The 21,922-nt window shown below is 37.9% G+C and overlaps 1 protein-coding gene and 1 long non-coding RNA gene across 12 annotated transcripts in view; both read right to left on the reverse strand.

Moving 5' to 3' along the window:
* The window catches only part of LOC115223565 (rho guanine nucleotide exchange factor 28), a 490,764-nt gene that overhangs the window by 410,888 nt on the left and 57,954 nt on the right, over positions 1–21,922 (reverse strand). For 8 of the 11 annotated variants that reach the window (XM_036511277.1, XM_036511293.1, XM_029794238.2 and 5 more), the window contains 2 exons: positions 20,070–20,144; positions 638–787 (listed from right to left, as the gene is read on the reverse strand). The exons of 2 other annotated variants lie outside the window; for them this stretch is intronic. In XM_036511277.1, the coding sequence (XP_036367170.1) occupies positions 638–767 (130 nt within the window). In that variant the 5' untranslated portion in view covers positions 768–787; positions 20,070–20,144. The remainder of the gene's footprint in view (positions 1–637; positions 788–20,069; positions 20,145–21,922) is intronic. One more of the 11 variants, XM_036511280.1, reaches the window with a different exon arrangement.
* Positions 15,319–16,659, reverse strand: LOC118767178. Its single transcript, XR_005003083.1, has 2 exons — positions 15,789–16,659; positions 15,319–15,451 (listed from the first exon to the last, which is right to left on the reverse strand). It is a non-coding gene; the product is annotated as an uncharacterized LOC118767178 (long non-coding RNA).

Consider the following 21,922-nt stretch of genomic DNA (forward strand, 5'->3'; position numbering starts at 1 on the left):
CATCTACCTCAATAGCATTTTTTAACTCAAAAGCAAAATTTTTAAAAAATAGGAATGAAAATGAAGAACTTTTTTTTTTTCAAAAAAATATCTAGTTTTTTGTTGGTGGGTTTTTTTTTGCCACCCCCCCCCCTTCGCTGGCCACAGCCAGAGTAGTCACTGGAACCAGTAAAAAGAAGAGTAAGTAAAATAAGCAGAAACGAAAGCATTCTAAATCACATCAAAAAGCAGACAAACAACTGAGGCACTACTATTAATAGCCTACACTAATAACAATTGACTACAAACTGAAAGAAAGGTTAGCAACATGCAGTTTAGAAGAGATGTGTGGCAAAATGTTGCATTTTAAACAAGTTGAACTTGAGAAAATACTGGAAAGCCGGAGTTTTCATATCAAAGGAATTTCAAAAGTAATAAAGTAATAACAGAAGACACACATTTGAAGCACTGCTGAAACCAGAAGCTTATACATATAGTCAGCAATTTTTGCCAAGGTTAGCCATAGCAACAATATTGACAACATCTCATGCTTTTAATATTGTTATTAATATTACTCATTTCTGTCTTTTTTTTCTTTTTTTTTTTCCAGTTTAGAAACATGAAGTAAAACAATGTGTAGAGTCCACATCTGACTCACCAAGTCCCACTTTTGCTTGGCTTCCATCTCCAACAACAAAATGTGAATTCGGTCCACTTGATGGTAGATGCAGCATGGCTTTAGCTGACTTATTTTTCTTTTGTCTCGACCGCTTCTTTGACCTTGGCATTTTTTCTATAAATTGTTAACCTGGGGGACAGAACATTTCCATACATTACAGCCTTCTCTAAGACAAAATATAAATTATCAACAAAAAGATGCCACCTAGATTTTGTAAAAAGAGAGCAAGCATTCACAGAAGTAGGTTGTGAATTTGAGATAATTAAATTCACACCGCAACACCAGAATTTTATCTGAAATTAAGAAAAAACAATTATGAATCTATCAGTTCATCAATATATCGGTCAATCAATCTATGTGTACATGTGTGCGCACATGTGCTTGTGAGTGTGTGTGCATGTGTGTAAATAAGTTGTTTTGAGGTTCGCAGTTTTGTATTATGAGGATGGGTGGCCACTCAACCAAAGCATCAGTTTAGGTGGCATCATATGTGCTCTGGAGCACCACCTTTAGTCAAGCAAATCAACCCCAGGACTTATTCTTTGTAAGCCTAGTACTTGTTCTATTGGTCTCTTTTGCCAAACCACTAAGTTACAGGGACGTAAACACACTAGCATTGGTTGTCAAGCAATGTTAGGGGGACAAACACAAACACACAAACACACACACACACATATATATATATATATATACACACACGAAAGGTTTCTTTCAGTTTCCATCTACCTAATCCACACACAAGGCTTTGGTCAGCCCAAGGCTATAGTAGTAGACACTTGCCCAAGGTGCCATGCAGTGGGAATGAACCCAGAACCATGTGGTTGGTAATCATATATATATATAGAGAGAGAGAGACAGTTAGACTGACAGGCAGGCAGACAGACAGGTACATAAATACATACATACATACATACATACATACATAGGTAGATAGATAGATAGATAGACAGATATACACACACAGTAATGCCTCGATTTATGAGTTAATTTGTTCCTGGAAAACACTCATTAAGTGAAAACTCAAACAGAAAAATAAAGCTCATAAAAACTCATAAACCCAGGGTCTCATAAAGTGGATCCTTGTAAAGTGACATATGACTGTGTGTATGTATATGTGTATGTATATGTGTGTATATATATATCATTATCATCTTTATATATATATATATATACATACACACACACATGCATGCACTATTTTGAGAAGATGCATCAATCAAAGCAAAATTGCTGTCATCCATACACACAGGCTTGTCCGTTACAGGCACCGGTGCCATGTAGAATGCATTCATACTGATGCTGTGCAAGTACACCCCGTACACTCTTTAAAACAGTTGGTGTTAAGAAGGGAACCCAGTTGTAGAAACCATGCCACAATTTGGAGTCTGCCAAGCTACCCAGTTGGTCAGCCCTTGTCAAACCATCCAACCCATGTCAGCATGGAAAATAGACGTTAAAAAAATGATGATGACGATGACTATTTTATTGAAGTTAATACTCTCCACCTTTGATGTATAAGTACTATTTTCCCACCTTGTTTTGCACCTATGTACTCACTTTGTGTGTGTGTGTGTGTAAATACATTCTTTTAGTCGAGCAAATCAACCCCAGAGCTTATTCTTTGTAAGCCTAGCACTTATTCTATTGGTCTCCTTTGCTGAACCACTAAGTTACAGGGACGTAAACACACCAGCATCAGTTGTCAGATGATGGTGGGGGACATGGGGGAACAAACACCCACCCACACACACACATATATATAGATATACATATATATACAACGGGCTTCTTTCAGTTTCTGCCTACCAAATCCATTCACAAGGCTTTGGTTGGCCCAAGACTATAGAAGAAGGCACTTACCCACGGTGCCACGCAGTGGGACTGGACCCAGACCCATGTGATTGGTAAGCTCGCTACTTACCACACAGCCACTCCTGTGCCCACACACACACACACATATATATATATATATATATATATATATATATATAGAGAGAGAGAGAGAGGGGGGGATGAAAAGGGATACAGCTTACACAGGAGGAATTCTTCAACTTTGTACAGGAGATCACAACAATTTCAGTACCTCCTAACAATAATACAGTTTCCTGCAATGCCAAGCAACACTGATGCCATCAAAGAATGTCTGGATGTTAATTGCTTATTCCCATTGTAGCGGTTTTCTTTTTTGTTTTATATATATATATATATATATATATATCCATTTATACCTCACTTTCTTGTAATCCAAGAAACCACATTGTGTATGAGAGAGAGAGAGTTTATGTGTGTGTGTGCATGCATGTGTGTGTGAATTTCACCTGAGTTACAACCATAAAAGGGACATAACCATGAACATAACTATTCAATAATAATAATAATAATAATAATAATAATAATAATAATAAGTAGTAGTAGTAGTAGTCTCTCGAGTTGTGGAAAGATGGCTGCATTACATAGTCAAAGGTGTATAGCGCACAAAGACCTGTGAGAGGAAATATTAAAGCAGGAGAACCTTGGCACAAGAACAGTCCCACTCTGTCAGCCATGGAAGTTAGGATCCACTGCCATGACAAATGGTGGCCTCTGAAGCTGCATTCAACAGAGGATGATAAAATGAGCACCAGGCTAAGAACTGGGGGCCAAAACATTGAAAATATCTCAGTAGAGCCCAGTAAGTGAAACTAGGGAAAAGTAATTTAAATTTCAGTTTGAGCAGAAGATTTTACTGTGTGAGAAGTCTAACTTACTGTCATCATCATCATCATCCGTTTTCCACATTGGCATAGGTTGGACAGTTTGCCAGCAGGCTGCACCTGGCCCCAGTCATCTGATCTGACATGGTTTCTATGGCTGGATGCCCTTCTTAACACCAACCCCTTCACAGAGTGTGCTGAGTGCTTTTTATGTGGCTCCAATGCATGTGCTTTTTTACTTGACACTAGAATTATATAATACTACTAGCAGTATAGCCCGGCGTTGCTCGGGTTTGTTTTCTTTTCGACCCTTTAGAATTGGAAATTTTGAAAAGTAAAAATTTTGCATTATGTAGCTTGTAATTCTCTTAAGTGAACATTTTTCTGGTTGAAATACACTGAAAAATGGTGACCCAGCAGTAAAAAAAATCGTAAAAAATAGGGATTTTCATAGAAAAAAAGCACTTTTTTTATGTAAATAATTTTTGGTCTTAACATGGTCCGATTTTAATTTTTTCTTCTATGGAATGAAGAGCAAGCCTTCTTCTATCATACTCTCAATTTTGGTCAACTTACGCCACAGGATCACGGAGGAAATAGTGTTAGTTGAAGGCTACCAAACCTGCCACAAACACACACACAGACAACTTCAGCTTTATATGTATAGATATTCATGGAGTACAGGTAGTGCTGCATGGTTAACAATTTCATGCCACAAACTGAGACACCAGGTTCAATTTCACTCAGTGGTGCTTTCAGCAGGTATCTTGACAGAACTTCGAATCAATCAAAGCCTTATGAGAGTGAAATTGGAGTAGAGAGAAAATGTGAAGAAGAAAGCTTGTCACACAGTCTGTTACATGTGACTCAAAAGTCCAGTCACTCATTCTGTCACACCGATTCTGCCTGAGGATTGCATTAACACTACATGTGTCTGTGGAATATCTGATCACATCATTTTGACAGTCACTGATATTAAATGAAGTGTTAAACATTTCATCATCATCATCATCGTTTAACGTCCACTTTCCATGCTAGCATGGGTTGGACAATTTCACTGAGGACTGGCGAAACAGATGGCTGCACCAGGCTCCAATCTTGATCTGGCAAGGTTTCTACAGCTGGATGCCCTTCCTAACACCAACCACTCCGAGAGTGTAGTGGGTGCTTTTACGTGCCACCTGCATGAGGGCCGTCTGGCGGTACTGGCAACAGCCATGCTAGAAATGGTGTTTTATAGAACACAAATTAATATCTCCTTGCAGGACTGAACTCAGAAACTACGTGGCTTGGAAGCAAATAGTACGCTCTTAATTTAAAAAAAATAAAAGGTAAAACACATTGGATAATGTGGTTTTAGGTACACTGATGCTTGAATGGAGACATGTAGACTGATGCTTGAATGGAGACATGTAGATTTGTGCTGCATCCAAGAAGAAAAAGTGGAGAGGAGGTTCTGCTAAGTTCCTCACAGGCAAAGAACATAGATACAAAATCTTCTGCGCAGGGAACACTGACGGGATCAGGGCGTGGGTATGGGTATACTTCTTGCAGAGAAATGGGTCGATAAGGTAATCAAGGTATTCAGAGTCTGTGATAGAATACTCAAGATTAGATTAGTGCTTCATCATGGGTTAGCAACCATTATCTCAGCCTATGCCCCTCAGCCAGGGCTACCTGATGCTGACAACCTCGTCAACGAATGACAGGGACCTTCTCTTTGTGGCTGGTGATTTCAATGGACATGTTGGTCAACATGCAGGAGGCTTCCATGGCACACATGGAGGCTATAGTTTTGGTTCTGGAGTTCTGCGATGCAAATGACCTTATGGTTTGCAATACTAACTTCAGGAAACCTGCCAGCCACTCAGTCACCTACCGATCTGGTAGTCACACTAGTTGAATTGACCACATCCTTACCAGGCTACTTATAAATGCCAAAACCTTCCCAGGGAAAGAATGTACCCCTCAACATAGACTAGTAGTTGGTTTCATTCTTATGTCAACAACTATTGTATCTTTTATCTTTTACTTGTTACACTCATTGGATTGCAGCCATGCTAGAGCACTGCCTTGAAGGGTTCTAGTCAAACAAACTTATGCTAGTACTTATTTTGAAGCCTGATATTTATTCTATCATCTGTTTTGCCAAGCCTATTAGCTGATGTAAACAACTGACCCCAGCTGTCAAGCCATAGGAGAGGCAAACACAGACAAACAAAAGCACACACATACTATATAGATTTACTCTTTTACTTGTTTCAGTCATTTGACTGCGGCCATGCTGGAGCACCACCTTTAGTCGAGCAAATCAACCCCAGGACTTATTCTTTGTAAGCCTAGTACTTATTTTATCAGTGTCTTTTGCTGAACCGCTAAGTTACAGGGAGATAAACACAGACACACAAACACACACACATATATACGATAGGCTTCTTTCAGTTTCCATCTACCAAATCCACTCACAAGGCCTTGGTTGGCCCGAGGCTATAGTAGAAGACACTTGGCCAAAGTACCATGCAGTGGGACTGAACCCAGAACCATGTGGTTGGTAAGCAAGTTACTTACCACACAGCCACTCCTGCACCATATATATATATATATATATATATATATATATATATATATATATATATATTATATATTGTATGGTGGTGGACCTCTGCACAGTTTCCATCTACCAAATTCACTCACAAGGCATTAGTCAACCTGAAGTTATAACAGAAGACACTTGCCAAAGTTGCCACACAATGAGATTGAACCCAAAACCCTGTAGTTACAAAGTAAGCTTCTTAACCATAGAGCCATCCCTTCACTTACTGTAAAGGAAAAAAACTGTTTCTGAAAAATCTAGTCATTTAGCTTTGAATTTTCACAGAAACATCAGAAACATAATTAAGTCATCCCCAACAATCTCACCAAACTATTACAACTTATGCTCATGTAATGTTATTTTTTTAAATTGTAGAATTGTTACATATTTTCCACTATATTATGAGAATTTTATATTTCATAGTGTGGGGGAAAAATGTAATTTGACCTTGTAAAATCTCTTTACAATGGATTCATTCTTTTCTCAACATTTCTTAACTAAACAGGTTCATTTTTAGTTGCATAATTTTTCTTTTTATGGATTTTACATATAAAAGAAAACCATAAACTTTTACAAGTGTCAGGCAATAAATAGGCCTCAGACTAGAAAACTCTACTTGTATATTTATTCATTTGTGTATTTGTATATTCACACATCAATTTTGGGAGTAGTCTACAGCCATGATCAGTTCTAAATCCTCTTGATACCAATCTGACTGAAGTCACCCCTGGTTCTATGATACAAATTCCATTTAAAAGTGATTTGAATTAAAACCTTCAATCAAAATTTCATGTTATACTACACATACTATATATATATATACTACATCATTATCATCGTTTAACGTCCGCTTTCCATGCTAGCATTGGTTGAACGATTTTGACTGTGGGCTGGCGAACCAGATGGCTGCACCAGGCTCCAATCTTGACCTGGCAGAGTTTCTACAGCTGGATGCCCTTCCTAATGCCAACCACTCCGAGAGTGTAGTGGGTGCTTTTTACGTGGGGGCCAGTCAGGTAGTACTGGCAATGACTCCGCTCATATCATATATACTACACATACTATATATTCCAAACACCAACTTAATAATGAGAAAGTTATAATTCTAAATTCTTCATTATTTTCAAAATTAATTGAAATAAAGGCAGTGCATTTCAGTGTTTATGGTAACAAAAGGGTTAAGGAATAAAATATCCTCCAGAAGAATTTTGTTGTTTTTTGTTTTTTACTTGTTTCAGTCATTGGACTATGCTGGGGCACCACCTTTAGTGAAGGGGTTTAGTTAAACAAGTTGACCCCAGGATTTATTTTTAGGTCTGGTACTTATTCTACTCCATCAGTCCCTTTTGCTGAACAGCTACGTCACAGAGAGGTAAACAAACCGACAACCAACACCCGTTGTCAAGCAGTGGGATGGGGCAGGGTGGGGGTAGGGGTGAATGCAATGCAAAAACATACATGTAGATGTGCACATGATGAGCTTCTTCCAGTTTCCACCTAAAATATTTGGGGAATTTGGTTGACCTGGAGCTTCACTTAGAGGACACTTACCCAAGGAGCCATGCAGTGGGATTGAACCTGAAACCATACGATCAGACAGCAAGCTTCTTTACCACACAGTCATTAAAAAGATTTTAGAAAACCAAGTTGTTTTAGTAACCTAACACCAGACATAGAAACCAAGGGAGAAAAAGCAGACTAAACTTTATAAACAGTGATAGTAAATAAAATGTAGTTTCTTTGAACAAAGCAGAGATGAAAATATCATTAAATCTGGCTGTTTTAGAACATTTTCTTTTATGTTAGGATTAAAAGCAAACATACACACGGCCAGATCTAGATATAGCAGCAGCAGTCAAGTTTAGACATTTAACTACCCCACTAGTTACTACTCAACTGTTTGCTTCCCTTCCAGTTGTTTCTGTTCCTTTTCTAATACTAAAATAAGAGTGTGAGCTTCCAAGGAACTCTCTCTCTTTCTCCCTCACACACACACACACACTTTCATCACTTCTTTTTACTCAAAATATAGTTTAGTTTTTGATATAAACAGAACATATATAACTTTGGTCAATACCAATATATTTTTTATTTTGGAATTCCTAAATATAAAGGAAATTCTGTTAGTTCTATCAGTATTGAAATACCTTCTAAATCATGTGGAGGGGGGGGGGCTTTTAATGACAAGAGCTCAGCCTCAGTAAACATGGTCCGGACTGGATGAGAGATGATAATCACTCCAACATAGAACGGTAGTCTACCAGATCCAACATTCCCAAATAAGTTGCTACCTATTCTTGGTAGCTGGACTAATTAAAGCCACGCAGAATGATATCACCTGCCCAGAAATACCATGCAACATGTGTAATAGATTAGAACTCACAATCTATGAATTGGTAATTTAATATGTTATCAACTGATCCATTTCAATTCTACTTAGGTTCATATCTACTTAGTTCAAAGAACAGAGCACATTCAGTATAATTGTTCCTATATTAGCTACAATCATTACTACTAATCACTATATCATTGTATCAACCAGACTATTGGATGTTATCATACACCACTGATCACCATGCACTTCCTTGCATTGTCATAGCTTTCAAATGGCGCCACCCCACTTGCTAGACAAGCAGGCCTATGGCATGTAAGTGACCAAGAACACAACGTTCCTCCTACATGGGATGCCAATTCATCACATTTGCAACTGACTAGCCTGGAGCAACATGGAATGTTTTGCTCAAGAACACACACACAAACCTCCCAGTCCAGGAATTGAAACCATCTTGTAATGGTGAGTGCAACACCCTAACCACAACATCAAGTGTCTTCACTTATTCTTACTGCAAGCTTCATCACACATCCTATCTGCTGCAGATGTTTTAAAGCAAAGATCTGCGAGTTATAGTTAGTTATTCATCCTATGACAGGCATACTCAGTCAGAACTGACCTAGTGCTATGCAACAACAACAACAGCAACAATAACATTCAACACCACAAACATACTGATGCTGTCAGGTTTAGCACAACCCTACTGAACCAGCTTCCAATTATATCCATATAAGAGACAAATGGTCAATTTAACTAAACCATAGCCATCACACCCAAGCAGAAATAATCTGATAGCATGCACCATACTTTTGGTGCTTATATAGTTGCAAGAAAATACAGAAAGCAGCTCAATTCTCCTACTTCTTGACCCAACAGAACATTGAGGATATGACAGCTGGTGTAAGTAAAGGGCTTGTGCCAGCACTGGGTTGGAGATCATTTTCAGTTGAGCAGACTGGACCAACATGTAATGAAATGTCTAGATCAAGAACACTGCACATGACCTTAGAATTGAAAGCCTTTAATATTACAAAGCCTTTAATATTAAAAGCCTTTAATATTAAAAACCTTTAATATTAGGTCCCATGGTATTACTTAAACTTCACATGAATGATTTATAAAGCAATGTTTGCAACTCTGAATCAACATTGTAGTTTAGATATCACTGACCAATGAATGAATCCAGTGGTCAGTGATATCATCATCCTCATTATCATTTAACATCTATCTTCCATACTGGCACAGGTTGGACAGTTTGATCCAGCAAGTTGCAAGGCTGCACTAAGTTTTAATATCAGCTTTAGCATGGTTTCTACAGCTGGATACCCTTCCTAATGCCAACTATTTGACAGCGTGTACTAGGTGCTTTTTATCACACCCCTGGCACTTGTGAAGTTGCCAAGCAATTTGCAACAGAGAAGAAGAACGGGGGGGGGGGCAAAAAGGCTCCAGTTACTAAGTATGTGTGGTGGGGATTTGAGTGGGTAGGTGGTTTTATGCCAAGTGTTGAAGACTAAAATATAATAGAGAGACAAGCATAAGCATTTTGCTGATGTGTGACATGTGGGATAACCATTAAATGCTTTGTGTCATATCCAATTCTGTTCCTGTAAAAAGATTTGAATGGTTTCCAACCTTTTTATTATGCCAGATTTATAACAGTCATAAAATATTATAAAGTAAGACACCAATCACTTGCCATTAAGACTTAGTATTCAATTTCTAGCTGCAGTAAGAAATCATTTCCTAATATTCATGAAAATCAAAATTGGATTCCACCCAACCAAAAATCTTTATCCTCCATACCTCATTGGATATGACAATGAAAAATCATTTCAGTAATAGTCATATCAACCTACATCCAAAAATGGAGATGCATTTTTTTTTAAAGTTTAAATAAAATTAAGTATAACTGTTGTCAACAGATATTTATTATAATTGTTATAAGCAGCAAAATGTTAGCAGCAAATATTTGCAGGTTACAAGAGCTTTTCATTTGTCAAGTGCAAACAAGTTAAGCAGATCTTGTAATTTGGTACCGTTTTGGCTGCCTCAATATAATAGTCACAAATCATTTATACGACACTCCGTGAACAAAAACAAAGTAAATGATATAAAATAAAATAAAACAATTTACTAAACAAAACAGGAAAAATAAGCTTAATGCCAAAATCTTAAAATAGAAAACAGAAATACAATGACTAGAAAAACATGTGAGGGTAATAATAAAGAATGGGATCTTACACATGTGCACACACACACAAAGTCACGGTCTCAGACATAACTGCATGTCATATATGTGTCATTTGTTTGTCTGAAGTGTGGTACTCAAACCCTTATTAGGACTTCCTAGACAAAGGAATAAAGGTAGTCACTGAGTAATTTGAACCTCTAAGGCACCTGTGCCAGTGACACGCAAAAGGTACCTGTGTCGGTGACAGCTAAAAAGCACCCATGCTGGTGGCACATAAAAGGCACCTGTGCTGATGGCACATTGAGGGGACTCGTGCCAGCGGACCATAGAAGGCACCTATGCCAGTGGCATGTAAAAGACACCTGTTCTGGTGATACATAAAAGGCATTAGTGCCAGTGACATGTAAAAGGCACCTGTGTTGGTGACACATAAAAGGCACCTGTGCTGGTGATATGTTAAAGGCACCCATACTGGTGACAAGTTACAGACACCCATGCTGGTGACGAGATAAAGACACCCATGCTGGTGACACATTAAAGACACCCATGTAGGTGACACATTAAAGACACCCATGTAGGTGACACATTAAAGACACCCAGGCTGGTGATATATTAGAGGCACTGTGCTGGTGACACATTAAAGGCACCCAGTACATTCTATAGAGTGGTTGGCATCAGGAAGAGCACCCAGTCATAGAAACTAAGCCAAAACAGACAACTGGAGCCTGGTGCAAGCTCTCTGGCTCACCAGCTCCAGTCAAACTGTCTAACCCATGCCAGCATGGTAAGCGGATGTTAAATGATGATAATGATGATGACTCAGACACAGCTTGCTTCTATCCTCACTCACTATACTATTCACCTCATACCTTGAGGTATCACCTGGATACCTCTTTGCTACTGTTTACCTATTTGGAGACACAACGAATTCATTCTCACTCACTCCCCTAAATGTGAATAGCCATGTAGTTCCTCTACAACATAAAAACCTGCTGCTCTGCCCCAACCTCTTCTCTCATACCTGAACCTCACCAAGCATAAGGATGCATCCCACCCCTGCCCTTTGCCTCAGGTTATGTAGACTTGTGAGCTGCATGGTGACCTCAAAAGAGCCAGTAGCATCAAGAGAGTACTTAGTACACACTGTAGAGTAGTTGGCGTTGGGGAAGGCATCTGGCTGTAGAAGTCATGTCAAAGCAGACATCTGACCCATCTAATCATGGATGATGATCATCATCATCATCGTTTAGTGTCCGCTTTCCATGCTAGCATGGGTTGGACGATTTGATTGCGGTCCGGCGAACCAGATGACTGCACCAGACTTCAATCTGATCTGGCAGAGTTTCTACAGCTGGATGCCCTTCCTAATGTCAACCACTCCAAGAGTGTAGTGGGTGCTTTTACGTGCCACCGGGCCAGTCAGGTGGTACTGGCAATGGCCACACTCAAATGGTGGTTCTTATGTGCCACCTGCACAGGAGCCAGTCCAGCGGCACTGGCAACAACCTTGTTTGAATGTTTTTTCACGTGCCACTAGCACAAGTGCCAGTAAGACGACGCAGGAAATGATCACACTCAAATGGTGTTTTTTAAGTGCCACTGGCATGGAGACCAGCCTGTTGCTCTGGCAACGATCATGCTCGTAGCGCTCCACTAGCACGGATGCCAGTCATCAAATTTGATAATGATAATATAACTTTACAGAAAGATTAGCTGAGTTTAATATACAAACTAAGGTGGTGTGCTGGCAGAATCGTTAGTAGCATTTTTACATGTATCTTCACATTCTGAGTTCCAATTCCACCAAAGACAACTTTGCCTTTCATCCTTTTGGGGGATCAATAAAATATGTACCAGGTGAAGGCTGGGGTTGATGTAACTGACTTGACCCCCTCCCCCGAACTTACTGGCCTTGTGCCAAAATTTGAAACCAATATACAAACTAGCATTTAAGGTACAACAGGTGTGGCAGAATAGAAGGCAGGTACACTAATGATCATCAAGCAAGATTGGCATAAAGCTGGCAAGTTCAAAGGAGAAAAATGATTCATGAAAAAAAGGTATGTAAATATTTAGAAAGCCCCTAAGGAGTATTTAAAGGCCAGTAATTAACTCTGTTTCATAGTTTATAGCAGATGATAGAGAAATCTCTTCCTGATAGTATTCCCAGATAATTTAGTGAATAGGAATACTGTATTTTCACTTGGTACCTATTCTTGACAACTAAGTAAAGACATGCTGCAGTTTTTAATTTGCAACATATGAACAGATAGCTTGGTATCGTACCCACTCGGCCATTTTACTTTTATAAGAAACAAAGTGGTGGTGGTGGTGGCAGCATAGACTTAAGTCTTGGGGTGGGGCTTGTAAAGTTTCAAATGTAATAAAAGCTTTCTTGTCACTAGACAGGTCTTAAAAAAAAAAAAATGGCTGATTATATGTGTTTGTTGAATAAATTACTCTTGTGTAGGTCATGTTTGTATTTTCTGAAAAGATTAGTAAATATTCACAGCTTGAATATATTTTGATACTGGAAGAAAGAAGAAAAAAAAATACCACTGTTTTTAATGCTGTCCTGCATTCTTAGCTATGCAAAAAATATGATGGGACTATGATGAGAGATTATCAAAGGGTTTTAAGCAGAGTATTTTTAACTCATTTGATACCAACCTACTAGAGACTGTATTGGTTCTTTAACACAAGCTCCCTGCTTTAAAATGATTTAACTCTTTAGTATTTAAACCAGTCATATCCAGCATAAATATTCTAGTTGTTTCATGTCCAAACTGACCAGATCAGGCCTTTTGCACCTACCTTACAATGTCATTCTAAAAATATACAATCGCATCATCAAAATCTCAAAGCTACAAGATAATACATAATTCAAAACAATGTGAATATATAAGCATAAATTATGACACAGTAATCTGAATACTAAGGGATCAAATTGAAGCCTTCCAAAATTTCATATTAATTCATGCTTCAAACACCAGATTCCACCTGTTGTTATGCTCAAACCAGCCACATCCAACTTTTCACACTTACCCGACAACCTCATTCTAAAAATAAATGACCACCCATCAAACTCTCAAAACTATGAGATAATGCATGATTTATTTTAAACTAGCAGCATAGCCCGGCGTTGCCCGGGTATGTAAGAGCCCCTAGTAGGCAACGACTAATCCCAATCTAGTCCTTTCCCTCTAGGGAACGAAGGCGCATGTGTAGGTTGCAATGTCTTCTCTTCACTCGAATACTTCTGTGTATACGATATTCCTAGCTGTCCCTTTGGGTGAAAACATGAAAACATCATTGCGCCTCCCAACGCGTGAACAGCCCACGTACAGCCCAGAAAATGTGTTGCATATAAAAAGCTTAGATTCTCGACCCTATGTCGAATTTAGCGATTTTTTCAGAACTGGGGGAACTTTTCAAAATTTCCGCTGCGTTAGTTTTGAATTATGACATTGGGCTATGTGTGTGTCAAGTTTCATCAGAATCGGTTGAAAGCCATGGTCAGGGTGAGGGTACAACCTGACAGGCACACAGACACACAGACAGACAAACTGCCGTTTATATATAGAGAGATGATGTGAATAGATAAGCATTGCATCTGACAAGAGTTAATCTGAATGCTTAATGGATCAATAAGGAAAAGAAATATTTTAACAGATTCCTCATTATTTTCAAAATTAATTGAAACTCTGAGTTGAATGAAAACTCTCTTACTTGGAAAACAGGTAAGGGTTTGAAACAGGTGGAGCATTCGGCTGTAAAGCAATGGCTCAATAATAGGTATTCATCTAACCCATGTTAGCATGGTAAAGTGGACATAAAAGGAATGAAATAATACACACACATACACACACAAACAAACAAGCACACACACACGTGCAGGTTCAAGTTTAATACGCCCATGACCACCTAGACTGCTTTGTAGTGCTTACTACTCTTTTACTTGTTTCAGTCATTTGACTGTGGCCATGCTGGGGCACCACCTTTAGTTGAGCAAATCAACCCCAGGACTTATTCTTTGTAAGTCTAGTACTTATTCTATCAGTCCCTTTTGCCAAACCGCTAAGTTACAGGGACGTAACAACACCAGCTTCAGTTATCAAGCGATGTTGGGGGGACAAACGCAGACACACAAACATATACACACACATAAATATATATATATATACATATATACGACGGGCTTCTTTCAGTTTCCATCTACCAAATCCACTCACAAGGCTTTGGTCGGCCCAAGGCTATAGTAGAAGACACTTGCCCAAGGTGCCACACAGTGGGGCTGAACCCGGAACCATGTGGTTGGTAAGCAAGCTACTTACCACACAGCCACTCCTACGCCTATGTTCAAATCACCTACACGTAAGAAGTATGTAAGCTCATTGCTATCCAGGACAAAGCACAATGTAATTAACAAGTGTTCCATTAGCTCACTGCGTGGAGTTCAAATCTTTTTACTGAAGAAAGCAACAGGAAACCACTCCATAGTATTCCCCTTTAGAAAATACTGCAAATGTTTCATCATTATGCAGGTGTGTGCATATTGCACCAGCATACCACCAGCCACTGCTAGCACACATAGGAGCTCACCTGGAAAACAGATGGCAACTCATTGCACTCCTCTGTAAGCTCCCACCTAGAACCATCTCAGACAGCAACTACGCTTTCAGCCTAGAAGCACAGCCCATGTAAACCAGCATACCACTGGCTACACAGCACATTACTGTATTTTAGGAATAGCTTTCCATTTATATACGCTAAACGATGATGATGATGATATGCTTGGTTAACCATTAGTTTTCCTGCATTGCTTTCTTTCATTTTGTTTTGTTTTTGTTTTTTGTTACCTGAATATTAACGTGTTTTACCAACATCTTAGCTTTGTGTAGAAAGGGTTAACACTAACAGATGTATTATTACTTTCCTCTATGGTAATTGATAAAAATAAACTGGCGAGGATTGGGGCTTCCTCATCATCATCATCATCGTTTAACGTCCACCTTCCATGCTAACATGGGTTGGACGGTTCGACCGGGGTCTGGGAAGCTAGAAGGCTGCACTAGGCTCCAGTCTGATCTGGCAGTGTTTCTACAGCTGGATGCCCTTCCTAACACCAACCACTCTGAGTGTAGTGGGTGCTTTTTACGTGCCACCAGCACAGGTGCCAGGCGAGGCTGGCAACGCCATGATCGGTTGGTGCTCTTTTACGTGCCACTGGCACAGAAGCCAGTCAAGGCGGCGCTGGCATTGGCTACATTGACTGGCTTCCGTGCTGGTGGTACATAAAAGGCACCAACCAATCGTACCTCTAGCTATTATCTAATAGCAGGAAGTGTTTTGCATTGTTAGAGTGTTAGTGAGAAGAGAATGAACATTATAATGAACGGGGACCCACTGAAGGTTGATGCTCTGTATAGGTTAACAAGGGTTTTTTTAATGGAGATTGGTTCTGGAATAAGAGTTCTTGTTAGTTGTGTTGCAATATAATAGAAAGGGAAGATGAAGAAGAATGTAGAAGTGTAGAAGTTTGACACATGTTCAATATCTGCATGTGTGTGTATGTGCATTTACATACAAACACATACACACATACATATATTTATATACACATAACAAAGAATGATTGACTGAAATAAAGCATCTAAAATGAGTCAATATGCATGCATGCACACATATTGCATGTGCTAAACCAAGTGGAAAGTTTTTGTGGACCAAAACAGAAAAATACTGTTATTATTATACATCACAAATAGCTCCCTCAAAGTTGAGACTAAATCCTCACAGGTATGTTAACAGTACAAAAAATAAAACCTCTATTTATGTTACTTTGATGTTCTGTTGCAGAAGTAAGTAATCAGACTGAAAATGATTTTTTATGAGAAAAACACAGCACAGCACCAAAAACTTACAACCATATTACAAAAACATGAATTATATATCAACCCTGCCAATCTATTTTATCATTTGACTAATTGTTCTTCTGAGAGAGAAAAACATTATTAACAGAGAAGAAATTGATATCCTTCGAAATTGTTTTGCATTTGTTGTGAATTCTTGTTTTGTTTTTAATCAGTGGCTTTTCTCCTAATTTACTATAAAATCTCAAACTTGATGTTTTGATTGAAGTTCCTACTCATTAACTCCTTCGTTACAATACTTCAGTTGAAATAGATCAGTTCTCTTTTAATTAATTTTAAAAATAATGAAGAATTTAATAAAATAACTGTCGTTAATAAGTTGATATTTGAAATAAACTAATGCAGAATTTGATTTGGTTTTAATTTGATATTTTATTTAGTTCTTATCTAGATCGCTTTAAGACAGGAAGTTTGTACCACAGAGCCCAGGGCAGTCTCAGGTAGTTTGGTATGAAAACGGTTGAAATTTATTTAGTAAACCATCAGCCTGAGATAAAGTCTTTTCATGAAAAAAAAATATTCTTGTCACAAAAAGCAAACTGGATGAGGGAAAATAGAAAATTCATTAGTTTTATAGTCCCAAAATAGGTGGGGGGGGGGGGGAAAGCCAAAATGAACTTTTTTTACTAAAATAATTTTTTAAAAAACCACTATTTTTTTTTTACACACATCCTAAGTTATGACAGTATAGTAATTCTGAAAACAAAGACTTATGTGCCAATCAATAAGATAAACTATACACATTACCAAAATTAACAGAAAGCATTTGCAAGAATAATAATGATGTAGGATGCTTTAGTATTTGCTAATGATTGATCATTTAGAAAAAAAATTATGAAAATTTTATTATGAAATAATAAGCTTTGTCTTAATTGATAGCTTAATGAGTATGTCTTAATAAATGGCAGGTTTAGTTTTTAAAGAAGAATAGTCACCCAATTTTGTCATGGTTAAAGACAAAACAACTCTTACCTCTCCAATCAAAATATATTTAATATTAATTTCTCTTTCGCATTAGGTTTAGTTCTCACATACTGCCCAGTTTAACATCACTACCTAGTCCCTAAATTCCGTTAGGGAAATTCACTGTGTTACGACAATTCAAACCAACTCCGAATTTTTCTCCCGGTAAAAATTGATCGGCAAGTGTTCAGGCTATATGGAAATCACATCAATCTCTCCAGACCTGGAGGATCCTGTAATGGTGAGGAGATCCCCTGACTAATCTTAACCTTTAACCTTTTAAACTGAACACATCCTGCCCAAATATTCACAGCAGCCATATTCCTACTACTCTATGTCACGCTAGTGAGACCCATATTGGAGTACGGGATTCAAGCCTCTTCTCCTTATCTCCTCAAAGACATACAGCATCTCGAAAGAGTCCAGAAGTTGGCTACCCGCATGGTTCTTGGTCTCAAGCATTTGTCTTATGAAGAAAGGCTAAAGACGCTCGACCTTTATTCTCTAGAAAAACGCCGCCGCCATGGTGATCTCATTCTTGCTCACAACATCATAAGCGGAAAGTGTAACCTCTCGAAGGAGCTGTTCTTCATTTCTGCTCCAGAGCGTCGGCTGCGGGGTCATTCCGAAAAGCTCTATCTGCGATGATTTCATCTCAATCGAAGGAGAGGGGCTTTCTCCGTCCGGGTTGCGGATCCGTGGAATAAGCTGCTGGACAAGATCGTGAAGATGCCGACGACCGCTTTGTTCAAAGTCTCCCTTGACCACAAGTGGCCTGAACTCTTTACATGAACACCACTCTGTACATAACTCCATGTCCCCCTCCATGGCCTTGCTTTTTGCTTTTGAGCCAAAAAATTAACTAACTAACTAACTACCTGGTTTCAGTTCAAGCTGGCCTCTGACCTCTCACACCTAGCCGACAATGTCATTCTAGAAATAAACAATCATATCATTGAAATGTTGAAGCTAAGAGGATTAATTCAAAGCATTGTGAATAACTAAGCATTACATTTAACAGAGTAACCTGAATGCTAAAGGGTTAAAATAAATTGAAATCATGATAATAGAGTCTTACAGAAACAAAATATGAGCTACTCTCGAGTGTTAAGCCCCACCCCTCCCCGGGTGAAGAGTTCTGGCCTACAAGAGTCCTGCACCAGTGCCAAGTAGAAAGCACTCATGCTGGTGTCACATGTGAGTGCTCATGTGGTGCCACATAAAATCACCCAGCACACTATATATAGTAGTTAGCAGCAGGAAAGGCATCCAGCCATAGAAACCATGCCAAATCAGACTGAAGCCTGGTGCGGCTCCCCAGCTTGCCAACTCTGGTCAACCCATGCCAGCATGGACAACAAATGATGATGATGATGATACATAAATACTACACCAATAATACTACACTAATAATAACAGTAAAAAAAAAAGACCTTTTCTTTGCTATACATGAATTTTCTTAATAACCATGAATGGCAGTTATAACTCAATTAGTTGTACTACACTGCTTCGATAACCATTTAAAAAAACCTAATCTTGCATAACCTATAAATATAAATATACATATATAATATATATATACACACATATACACACACACACACAATCACTGTTTCATATAACAAATGCATTATATAATACATGCCTGTGTGTGTGTATATGTATATATATATATATATATATAATATATATATATATTATATATATATATACACCCACACACACAATCGCTGTTTCATATAGTAAATAGATGTCTGTGTGTGTGTGTGTATACACACACACACACACACACACATTCACTGTTTCATATAATAAACACATTATGAAATTTAACTCTTTTACTTCTAAATGTCTTCCTCTCATCTTTGTCTTTGTTTATATTTCACTCACTCACACACACACACACACACTCACACACACACACACACACTCACTCACACACACACACACACACACACACACACACACACACAGAGTACTTAATCTTTGAGATGTAGGTACAAGGCACAAGTATTCACTGTTAATTTGCACCACCAAGTAAATCTAAAATACAAATACACCAAATCAAATATAACAAACTGGTAAACAGTTGCCTGACAAATCAACCGATATTCTTATCAAGGATCTTAATCTGATTACAGTGAAAGATATCCGGCTAAATTTCCTGGGTTTGAATATTAATAATCTAAGCTACATTCATTACATATACTCCTCTAAGTATTTCTAGAGAGTCAGGAATACTGAATCTATAATAAAGAAATAATACACTATTTTATGGCATACAAGTCAAAATTTTCAGAACAAAATTTACAGCCAAAAAAAGTAGCTCAAAAGTAGACCAAAAATTCCACTCGAAATGCAGCAGAAGTTGGAAAAGTAGTGGTAATGTTTGAATGTTTGCATTATATGTCCATACAATATACTGTGTCAACTTGTATGGTGGGAGATACAGTAAAAGCAACACAATATATTCCACTTAATCTTAAATAAGTTTAACACAACTCATATATAAATATGAAAAGAATGTTTTCTAATTTGGGGAAAAAAAATTTAGCTAAATGATAGACAAATATGTAGATTATTAATTTTGCAGTGTTTCACTCGTCTTCCCCGTTGAATCTTTCAAAATTATAAACAGGAAATACATTGTAACGATACAAAGGAAAATTTAAGAAAGAAAACCTGGATGGCTGGTAAACTACTTACCTCTATACACCTTTCAAATGATAATAAACATTGATGAAAATTAATCCATAAAGTGAAGTCAAGATAAGCACATACCTGAAAAGAAGAAAACATTTTATCAATAACAGGATTATTCCATTCTTTATTTAACAAAACATCATATCTTTCAAGATGAAATAAAAACTCCAAATATCAAAATAAAATAAAAAAACAGTTGTAACTTCCCACATGCAATGTCCAAGATTCAGAAGGGAAATCATGCATATTACAATCCTTTTACACACCAGCATGCAAACCACACACAAATACAACTAAGGATGGATATATCTTAACAAGAATCTTGTTAATATTATATTTGTCCCAAAGGCAGCAAACCAGCAGAATCGTTAGCGTGCCAGGAAAAATGTTTTATGGCATTTCTTCCAACTTTACATTCTGAGTTCAAATGCCACCAGAGTCAATTTTGCCTTTCATCCTTTCGGGGTTCATAAAATAAGTACCGGATGAACACAAAGGTTGAAGAAATCAACTTATCCCCTCCCCTGAAATTGCTGGCCTTGTGCCAAAATTTGAAATCAATATTATAATTTTGTCCCACAACTACCATGGTACATTTATATATTTTTGCTATAACTGAAAATTTAAAAACCTCAACCTGGGGCCCTCCAAACAGTTCCTTCAATCCTTTTAACTCAAACCCTTGAGATTCAACATGATCAATTAGCTCTTTTTCAAACAAACACTAAATATTTTGATGCTCTCTTTATTGCCTAAGGTAATCCATGACCATATTCTTCACATTTCCAGCTCAGTGAAATGGGTAATTCAGTAATGTTTAAACTTCAAACAAAACAGGTATATCAAATACTATACAACATAAATGTCTTGTGTATTAAAATTATCTCCACCTCTATAGCATGTATCATAATTACAAAATGGCAATTAAGACCAGCACCACTTGAGAAAGGGAGATAATCCATCAAGATTCAAGAATTCTCCAAGGTTGACATCACTGCCACTCAGTTGCTTACAGGTGTTCCAGTTGATCCAACTGATGGAACAGCCTGCTCGTGAAATTAACGTGCAAATCGCTGAGCACTTCAGACATTTAACCTAGTTCTAAATTCAGCTTGACACAGAATGTGATGAGGCCAACTCTTCGAAATATAAGTATTACTCATTTTTGCCAGCTGAGTGAATTGGAGCAACATGAAATAAAGTGTCTGGCTCAACACACCGCCAGGAATTGAGCTTACAATCTTACAATCATGAGCCAAGGCCCTAACCGGCAAACCATGCACCTTGACTATAGTTGATATGCCATAAAGGGAAAGGACAGGCTCATCATCTGAAGAGAAGAGGACAGTTGTTGACGTGTGTTTCTGATTTGGCTGAAGACCAACAAACAGTGTGTATACTGTAAGTGACATCTGATGAATTCTGGGCCAAAATAATTAGCTTTCAATAGCTCTAAGTCTACCTTTTGTCAACAAGTACCGTGTATGTATGTATATGTACGCAGACACACTCACAGGTAAATACTTTCTGGCTTGGTAAATACGAAAGTCAAGCTTGAATTTATTTAAAATCTCTTTTTTTTCTGTCTTCAACTGGTTTCTGATATCAGTGGAAAACAGAAATAATTTTCCCCAAGGAAGAAGAGGAAGAGAACAAGGAAAATAAACCATTGATAATTAACTAAATTAACTAATTAAATAGGGTTGAGGGGTTGTTGTTTTGTGGCCTCCCCACCATCCCCCAAAATAATAAAATGTATCAAAAAGTTTTTTTTAAATTTGTTACAATAGGAACATCGTGATATTCCAGAGAAGATCATCCAACTCAAAGTAGCATGTACAGTTTATGAAGTTATT

Source organism: Octopus sinensis, linkage group LG2 (assembly GCF_006345805.1).
Source record: "Octopus sinensis linkage group LG2, ASM634580v1, whole genome shotgun sequence".
Lineage (NCBI taxonomy): Eukaryota > Metazoa > Mollusca > Cephalopoda > Octopoda > Octopodidae > Octopus > Octopus sinensis.